Here is a 10,212-nt window from a genome sequence, read left to right as displayed (position 1 = left end):
AATGTCATAACTAAATCAAATACCAGTATTGTTTCCTCAAACTTTTTAATTTTCTCATTTAAAGAGCTAGTTTATACAGTAATTGAACATTTTAATGTAAATTAGCAGATTTTTATTCCTTAGAAAACATTTTACACTCCCAAGGCGGCCATTTTGACTGCTAGAAAAATTTGTAACATTGGTTAAAACAATAACCTATAGGTTTTGACTTTTTGTAAATGAGTGTATATCTTATTGTAACATTGTTTTTAGTGCTGTCACATAATGAATTTTTGTGCGACAAATCATTGTTACCTGTAATTATTAATCTATTTTAATCACAGTTATTTTTAATTGCTCTAAAAAGCTTCATTTTGAGACATTTTTATTTGTAGTCATGAAATAGTGGGGCAGTAAAGCATTGAAATACAATAAAAAACTGGCTTTGGCATCAACAAGGGATATAGTCCAAATTTTACAGATGAGGACTCGAAATCACTGCAGTGGTCATTCTAGAAGTTGTGGAATTCCAGTAGTGTTAAAGACTTTTAGTGGTAACATGTCTGACTGTCATTAACTTTTCTTTCCTCACTCCTTTTACTTGGTTGCTAATATTTGCACAGCATTTAAGATTATATGTTCAAAGTAAACAAAGACAGCCAAGCAAACATGTCAAGTAAAGCGAAGCAGATGTTTATCACAGCCTCAGAGTTGAAATCAGCATTTTTATAACAAAATCTGACTTCTCTGAGGAGCTATTTCTCTGTTGCATACATCAATAAATTAGAACTAAGTAAGTAGTAATAACCAGAGTAGAAGGACACTTTATTTGACATGTACCAGGATCTTCCTATGATGCAGGAAGTTTCTGCCTCCATCTGCTTTCTGATCTGTGCTTTAGTTTAGCTCTAACTAGTTCAGCGTCCTGGTGGTAGAATGTCTTCGCTGAAACCGGTAGTTTGGAGGTTGAAGTTCACAATTGGGTCATAGGATATTCTCTTCAAAGTTGCACTCCAACCATTTTTTTCTTTCTAAAATGGTTCCCAGTATTTTTTTTTATTAAGATTGTGCAGTTTTTAGCCAAAATTAAAAAGCTTTAGTAATTTTTTTTAAGACATAGTTTATGCTCAGTGACAGTAGCTTGTTAGAGAAACCCTCATCGGGGAAACCCCGCCCCCTTCTTCTCCCAGTTGCTTGGAGCTCCGTCTGTGTCGGTTTATAGCCCCAAGCTAGCATTAGCGCGCAAAAATGATGAAGAGCAATCTAGGATCAATCCAGAAGTATTTTTGAGTGTTTTCAAGATTCAAAGGCTTTATTGTAACTGTCAGTAATTGTGAGTGGTCAACCAGCAGCAATGAACAGTTTTGTCAAAACAGTTTTGTCAATTTTAGAGTTTAGTGCACATTTTAGGGTTTTGTGCTTATATTATTATTATTCCGTGTTTATGTTTTTAGCTTTGTGTATATATGAGTGTTTTGTATTTATTTTTGAGTGTTATGTGTCTATATTTTGAGTTTTGTGTCTATATGTTCGAGTTTTGCATGCATTTAATTGAGTTTTGTCTCTATTTAAGTAATTTGTGACTAATTTTGAGGGTTTTGAGTCTATAATTCAGAGTTTTGCATCCATATTTGAGTGTGTTGTGTCTGCATGTCGTAAAGTTGGGTGCAAACTGGTACAATATAGTTTAAGGAGAAGATGTTGAGACAACAAAAAGTAACAGAGGATTCTTTCTGCACATGGAAATATTTTGGATTGCCACATGCATGCACAGATTATTAAGACAAAGATTTACACATATCTAAACAACAAACTGGAAAATTGTGCAGTGTATCCTGCCAGTACCCAGCAGTATCTGGGATAGGCTCCAGCAACCCCATCACCCTTAAAGGGATTCAGTGGGTTCAGAAGATGGATGGAGGATATAAGGAACCACTTAGTGATAAAATGATAATCGAACATAATAAACACATTCACCAAGATGTTGTGTTTTTCTGGAGTATAAATATAAATGGTTTAAAATCCAATATTAAGAAAAAAAGAAGTTAAAGGGAAGAAATGCCTGAAACATTGACTTTCAGAATAAAAGACAGTCAACAAAACAGGTGGATGAAACTAAAGAGTCAGCACTGATTTAGATACGAAAGATGTTTTACTGTGCACTAAAATGAGCTCATAAATATTTTTAAGAGATACTCAAATACTTTGGCTTTCTTTACTGAGTTATGTTATTGAAATCCATTCCCACAGTGCTGCTGGAGAGAAAATTGCAAAACCCGACTATCAGGAAATTAGCACATCAGAGTAAACTGGTTGGTCGGAAAATGTAACGCGATCATTTGTACGCTTCACCCTTATTTACTTAATATCTGTTTGCAGCAACTGTAATTACTCTGAAAGGTAGTCAGCTTGAGACAAATAGGTCTCTGATGAGTCTTTGTTTTAACAGTTTTACGGGAAGTTTCTTCCCAGCACTGTTGCCACGGAGACTCTGAGTCATAGAGATCTTTGCCAATGAATGTCTGTGAGAATCAAGAGTCCCATAGTATCCTTCACCATAGCACAAGGTAAGGCTTCTTACATTTAGACACTGACTGTATGTCAGAACTGGACTGAGTGACACCTACCCCCTCACATTCCAAACAGGAAGTACCCACTGGTCACAAGAAACCAAAAAAACACTTTTTTTTTTTTTACATGTTCTCAATAATCTTCATTTTGTTTGTGATGCTTTTTCTGTAGTTTAATTTATTCAAAACATAAACTGCCCAATCAGATGCCTCAATAGGCTCACGTTGAACGTTCAAAACATTCCCAAGCCCACTTTCAAATGGTAGGGTTATGCACTTCCAGCAAGGTAGCCCCTTTTTGGCGAGAGTAGTTACCATATACACATTGGCTCAGACCAATTTGGACCAATCATTGTTTACTGGCTCCAACATGGCGGCATTCACATCGTGAAAAAATGGTGACCGAATTACTTAATTTCTACCAAAAGTAAGACATTTTCTATGGATGCCATCAAACTAAGTACAGTTTTCATCTACAGTTCATGGGTTTCTTGGCTGCCAAAATATATTCTTGCGTCGAGAGAAAAAAAATATTGTAAAATATACTTAAATTCAACAAAAACTGCAATTCCCAGAGCCAGACTTTGACTAAAATATCATAATCACCAGTAAAAGTTCATTAGGAATGCTTTGAAAATAGATCAAAAGATAATAGGAGAGGAACATTAAGTATTAAGTTCCTTTTAGCTCTGTGTCCCACACAGTCACAAACTGAACTTTATTATGTAAACATGCCAAATAAAAAAAATATAAACCTTGATTCTTCATGTACAGATGGTTCCATAAAAGATCTGCTCACAGATTTCTTGAGTGCAGGAAGAAATAGCATCTTAGCTAGCTTGGTCAAAACTTGTTTCTTTACTTCTTAATTTAGACACATAGGTGACTTTTTACGCAAAGGGTGAAGCATTTAAAGTAAAATCAACATCTGTTTTCTATTTAACAATCCTTCACTTTTTCCTACATAAAGCCGTGACACAACCATCAGTAAACTAGCATACAAGGATACTGGATCACTTCTGTTCCATACTTTATTTACTTGATGTCAGATTTCTGCTTTTATAATTTTTGTCAACCCAGCCCAAGTGTCCTATGATTACAGCAGTAATTTTTCTTTCATAATCGATTTTCTAATGGTTGGCACTACCATAGATTAAAACGGGACACCATCCATACATCACTACCAAATCCGAGTCCCTAACTGGTCAAAGTTCAATTAGTAATAACATGTATGTTATTTGTATGTAGAGCTAGAAAATGGTCAGAGAGACTTGTGTAGTGACTTGTGAAAACGAGATTTTCTTAACATAGAAACCTAAAATGTGCATATCCATGCATTTGGCATAAACTTCCATTGGAAGTGGTTACCTTCAACACATGTTGCAAGGGCGGTCTGAGTCTCTAAACCAGGGGTCAGCAATCTTTAACAGTAAAATAGCCATCTGGGCTTGTTTTCTACTGAACAAAACCTAGAAGGAGCTGCATAGTCTTACTTTAGCCTTTAGGAAATTTGGATTTGCATTCACAATCTTCTTTTTTTAATAAATATGAATTATGTCTATTTTCTGGAACGAATAAAAGCAAAAATATAAAAGAACCTAGCACCTAGTTTATATTAGTTATGGATATTGGGCATAATTCTATATAGTAGTTGATAATAAATTAAATATAGCAAAAACAACAAAAAATCCATTTGGTAGCAGAAAGAGCTGCTCTTTACAGTGAACCAATGCAAAAGAACTGAATCTCTGAGAAAAAACAGAATTCCATCATTACTATGGAGGGAAACAAGGAAAGACTTGTTTTTACTTTGAAAGTTTTGGAAGTATTATAAAAAAAAAAAGAAAAAAGAAAGAAAAAATAATAAAACAGACTATTTAGAAGTTTTTAAAATTATTCTTTAATGAAAATAAAAGTACAATATTTTGAAGAGATATACGCTTAACTTGAGCAAATTAACTGATACTAATGATATTTGTAGCAGAAAATTGTAGGGGGGTGTGAAAGAATACGTTCTTCATGGGGGACACGAGTTTGAGACCCCGCTTTAGGTAGTTCTGGCTCAGCAGCCATTAGCAGTGAGCTGCTGACTCCAGCGCTCGACATGGCCTGTTCGGTAGTCTCCATGGCTTATTTTATGTTTGGCTAAGGAGCCACCATGGAGAGATTAAAGAGACACGTGTGGATCTGGAGCCGCATGTTGCAGACCCCTGCTCTGAACCAACAACAGGACTGTTCTCATCAGTCTTCTACACCTTTCATTTTATTCTTGGTAAAACTATTACACACATCACACCTCAAATCTTCCTCCATCTCTTTCAACCTGCTTGCACACACCTGCCTTCTTTAGATGTTCCTTCTCCTCTGCTCTCACTATCATAATGTCATCTGCAAACATCATGGTCCACAGATTCCCATCTAACCCTATTTGTCAGTCTATCACCACAGTAAACAAGAAAGAGTTCGAAGATGAATCTGAATCATGATAAGTATCTCAGAAATGTATTTATCAAATATGATGTACCAAGAGGTCTTTTAATTATGATTATGGAATTTTTTAGCCAAAATCTAAAAAGTATGTCTTGTTTTCAAGGACATAGTTTCTGCAGAGCAGCAGCAGTTCATTGGAAATTCTCCTTGTGGGCGTAGTAAGACTGGACTCATTTCCCATCATCAGCAATACTGAAGCTATCCAGATGTGCGGTTTTGAGTCACACTTTTTCAAACGGTATTTTTTTTCTGCTCCTGATACACAACAATTTGAGTTTAAATATACTCAGAAATGCAAATTTGAGCCCGATTGTATTCATATATATCTTTCATCATCAGAAAAATGCCACAAGAACATGTTAAATAGACAAAAATCCCCATTTTCATTTGAATGAAATGTTGAAAACAAGTTTTTAAAAAAATTTTGTCTTTCAGGTTTCTTTTTTTTTTGAAAGTTATTGGTTATTTTAGAAATAACTTCATCCACGTCTTATGAGAAGTCAACTCTAGATGGCCTTCTTTCCAGAGACGTCAAAGGAGAAAAAACAAATGGAGGCTCGAGGTTCAAATTCTACATCAACAGCTGTCTTTCATAGTATTTGTACAGCCACAATTGTGTTCCCAGACTCTGACGTTTGTTTAGAGTCCTCTGTTGTTCTTTTCTGCATATTCCCTGAAAATTGAAACATGATCATCAGGATGTTACCAAAGGAAACCGGACGACCAGGATTCGATTGTTTTCATAATTCTGCATTGTTATTTGCTCAATTTTCTTTACCTGGTACTGTACTTTCTTCGGATGGAGCGAGAGGCAAACAGATTGACAAGTGTGCACATTTATGTACACAAGGTGGTGATCTGTGCGATACGTGCACGCTTTGCGTATATAAGGTGTGCGCTGGGGGCTCTCTGCACGGTTTGGGGTTTGAGCTGCGTGGCCGCAGCGTGAACATCTGGAAACATGACATCACAGCATCGGATGCTGGCAGTCTGCTTGCTCTTTGTCTCAGGTAACATTTAAAGTCTTAAATTAAAATCCTATTTTTGTAATTGACATAATACAGTGCAACATAAAATGCTGATTTGTTATAATTGTGGTGCATTGTTTTTCAAAGATCTTTCACTTACCCTGTTGAGACATATTTTAAATAATCAAGTGTAATGATGACAATTCTTTAATTTTACTGATTTTAAATGTATACATCTTTAAAGATTTTTTTTCCCCAGCTTTTTCAGTAATTGGGACCGAGCGCGTCAGGCCATCTTCAAAATGTACGTATGGGAAAATATCATATTTACAACATATCTCATAGTACCAAATAAATATACAGCAAGTACTATGTGAGTACGCAGTAGGTACAAAAACGTACCATTTAAATACCCTGTAAGTACTGTACTTTAACAATCTAATTCGATCCGACACACTGACCTAAAATCGATGCAGGACATCTTTAGTCAGAAGTTCAACCAGTGTGTCTCAGAGATACAGTAAATACCTGGTATTGACCAGCGCAGGGGAAGTTTTCCAGATTCCTTGTGTTTCTTGCAAGATATTTGGTCATTTATACATTGAAGTGAAAATACTGCTGCTAAATCAAAAGGGTATTTTCCAAATTGAAACAAATTTATATGATATAAATTGATTTGATTATCAACTATCGATTTTTTTTATCAAATTGTGTATTGATACACAATATTCATCAATAAAATCGACTAATCATGTCACCCCTAGTTTTAAATATAACGTCTCTGTTTTTTTTTTTGCTTTTATTAATATAAGTACAGCCAATTTATATGAGTAATATTGGGGATCACTGTCCACAGTAAGAAAAAGAATGCATTAACATCAGAAGTCTGTGGAAGTTCATGGCAAGCTATATACAAAATGTGGTAATTCCAGGCTCTAGATCATGTTATTTTTGCATCTCTACTTTAACCTGCTACATTTTTAAACAAGCAAAGATACTAACATGCTGTTCATTTTGCAATCAGACACCTGCAAGACCTACGGCAGTGGAGTCTTCCAGAATTTTTATGGCAAAGAATACTACATGCGCTCCTCCTGCCGCTTCTACCTGACCCTATTCACTCACAACGACTTTGACTGCAGCATCACCATACAGCGTGATAAAGACTCTTTATTAATTTCTCAAGTTGTGATTACCATCAACAGAGTCAAAGCAGTCCTGGAAGTTGGAGGCATCAAGGTGAACGATAAAAGGTTTGATATTCCTACTTAAACCTTCTTTGTTTAGGCATTTATTGGGCATATTTTCGTTACTACTGATATATCTAACATATATATTAACATATACATTGAACAATAAGCCACCTTGTTCATCTACAAATGAAAAATTGTGTTGTTTTGTGTTTTTAACATCTTGTGGTGTTTTTTTCTGATGATGGAGGACATCTGTAAAGAAAATTAAGCCTCAAACTGAATTTATGTATTCAAATTGTTGTGAGTCAGGAACAAGCAAACAAATATATTCATGTATGTCTTTGTTTTCCTTGTCTAAGCTGGTATTTATTTATTTGTATTGCAACGTTACATTTAAAGCATACACATTTATATTGCAACGTTTATGTTAATGTCAGTTAACGCCAACTGTTCCGCCCACAACTGTAAGGCAAATTTTTAATGAACGTCTCTTGGTCTGCAGAAACGATGTCCTAGAAAATGACCGTTTTATTTTCTTTAAATTTTGGCTAAAATTGACATAATCATAATTAAAAGACCACTGGGAACACTTTGAAGATAGATCAGAAGATAATAGAATTTGGTCTTTCAAGTGATTCAATCTCAGACCATGTTGTCTTCTGTAATAACCACAGAAAACCTTTATTTACCTTGAGACAGTTGATGAATAAGTATGAAAATGTGTGATCACAACCATGAAATCCCAGAGTTTTTTTGTGTCTTTCTGCAGCATTTCTCTTCCTCATGACGAAACATATCTGCAAGTATTTGATTATGGCATCTACAAAAGACTGAAGTGCCTGTTGATTCCTCTTACTGTCACTTGGCATAATGTAGAAGGAGGAATTGGGTCTCTTTGGGTAAGAACCCCCTAAAAAGTGTACCTATCAAAATAAAAGCACAAATAGATATGAATTATATGTGAACATAAGTATCTCTATGTTTTGATTTTAAGGTGGAATTAGAGCAAGATCTGAAACCTAACACTAAAGGACTGTGCAGCAACAATGGAACTCAAGGTATTTGAACCAGAAAGGAATAATTCTGGCTTTTACATTTCAAAATAAAATGATAATCTTTATTTGAACGAAGCTACATTAAATAGTATCCAAATGGAATTCAAATGTGATAGAAATTAAATAAAAACTTCCTGATTTTGACAAAATGGGGACAAATATTTGAAAGAACAACTTGTTGAGATAAAAGACCATTAAACAATTCTTAAGTTGTGTCATGAAATAAATCAACAAGCAGGCAACCAATAATACCATTTCAAAGTTTGTGAGCCACTGCATGAAAAAACAAGCCTTTATCAGATACAATGAGGCAAATAAGTATTAAAACACCCTGCATATTTTAATCATTATTTACCTCACTGTATGTGTTTTAGGACTGGCAGGTTTTTAATTTAGCTACTTATCAATGGTAAATAATGATAAATAATTCAAATAAAATAATTGGGTTTTTTTGGAGCTTTTGACACAACAAAAATATAGTGAGAATTAAATGACTATATTTAATATTGTTGTCTCTGCCAAGCTGTTATAGTTCAATCATATTACAATCTCTTGTATTAACAAAAAAATGCTTTCATACCATTTAAAAACATAGATACCTTGTGTATAAAGAAACTAATTTAATTTAAAAAATGTTTTTTTATGAGAAATGAAACAAAATCTAGCTTTTCTGAAAGAAATATAAAATTAAGAAACTACTGCTTTGATTAAATTAAAAAAAAACATGCACAAAAAGTAAAGCAATTTACTCAAGATAATTATGCTATACTAGTTTCAAAACATGTTGAGTGCGAATGTATATCATTGTGTACCTGTGATGAATTTGTTCAAATTTTGACTAGATATGTTTTTTTTCTCTAGTTGAAAGTTGTCGTGTTGATCCTGAGGATAACGTATGTCAAACTCCAGATCTCGGTAAAAGTGATGATAAAGTAAGTTCATTTTTATAACTGTTTAAGTTTTATCCATTAAATGTACTGTGATGATTAAACTTATCTGATGCTTTTCTTGTACTGTAGTCAAAAGTATTTTCATGCATTTACCCTTTTTTCCAGTTCAAACCCCAAAATACACTGAACAGGTCTTCCTTATGTACTGCATGTTTGTAATTGGTCTATTACAAGTTTTAAATTGTCTTTTGATTTCAGTTAAAGAATTGTGCGAACTTAGCTTCTTATGGTCGTCCATGCTTTGAAGGAAGTTCCAATATCTACGATCTCTGCTTATTGAACAACTACAAAGGGAGCAAGCAGGTCCAATGCAGCTTTTATAATGAAGTTGCTCTGCGGTGTAAAGATGATGAATATTTCCCGAGTTATTGGAATAGTGCAAAACTGTGTGGTGGGTGATTTTTTTTTTTTTTTAGAAACTTTTTTACATTAGATTTGATGTGGTTAAAAGTTACATATTTTATATTGTTTAATTTTTTGTGCACTTTCTTTTGCTAATTATTATTGCACTCAATTCTATGTTTAAATGTAGTTGAAAGATTCACCCAATTTCTTTCTTTTTTTCTTTGGTGGGGCGGGTAACTGTAGATAACCCTACTTGTCCCGGGGAAATGGTTTTTCAGAGCGAGGGTCCTGCTTTTGTACCAAGCTGCTCACACCCAAACACTTCCACCTGTGACCAGGTCAGGACTTGTGTCTGTTCAGACGGTAAGCAGTGCCAAAATTTAGATATGATCCTTTCACCATCAAATTTGTTGTGTGACGTTTTTGCATACCAGTTTGTGAGTGTTTATCAAAACCCTTTTGCAGGAAAAGTGCTGAATGATCGAGGCAATAGAACGGAATGTGTGAGGATATCCGACTGCCCCTGTACGTTTGCTGGAAGGACTTTTAAACCTGGGCAGGAGAGAAAGACTGTGTGTCAGACATGGTAATGGAATTAAACATTTGCTTTACCTTTTAAAGTAAATATTTCTCATCTTCCTCTTTTTTGAAACATTCTTATG

At 34.6% G+C, this 10,212-nt stretch overlaps 2 protein-coding genes across 2 annotated transcripts in view; one reads left to right on the top strand and one right to left on the bottom strand.

The window, feature by feature from the left end:
• LOC112156560 (proton myo-inositol cotransporter) overlaps positions 1-10,212 on the bottom strand; it is a 158,582-nt gene that overhangs the window by 113,767 nt on the left and 34,603 nt on the right. The gene's annotated exons all lie outside the window — the stretch shown is intronic.
• Positions 6,528-10,212, top strand: part of LOC112159125 (mucin-2) — a 26,195-nt gene continuing 22,510 nt past the window's right edge. Inside the window, exons 1-7 of the mRNA XM_036210366.1 lie at positions 6,528-7,260; positions 7,970-8,099; positions 8,195-8,258; positions 9,117-9,187; positions 9,404-9,596; positions 9,794-9,913; positions 10,016-10,126. Of these exons, the coding sequence (XP_036066259.1) occupies positions 7,010-7,260; positions 7,970-8,099; positions 8,195-8,258; positions 9,117-9,187; positions 9,404-9,596; positions 9,794-9,913; positions 10,016-10,126 (940 nt within the window). The 5' untranslated portion in view covers positions 6,528-7,009. The remainder of the gene's footprint in view (positions 7,261-7,969; positions 8,100-8,194; positions 8,259-9,116; positions 9,188-9,403; positions 9,597-9,793; positions 9,914-10,015; positions 10,127-10,212) is intronic.

This window comes from Oryzias melastigma, linkage group LG23 (genome assembly GCF_002922805.2).
Source record: "Oryzias melastigma strain HK-1 linkage group LG23, ASM292280v2, whole genome shotgun sequence".
NCBI classification, from domain to species: domain Eukaryota; kingdom Metazoa; phylum Chordata; class Actinopteri; order Beloniformes; family Adrianichthyidae; genus Oryzias; species Oryzias melastigma.
The sequence above is the reverse complement of the archived record's forward strand: the minus strand, read 5'-3'. Positions and strand labels throughout refer to the sequence as shown.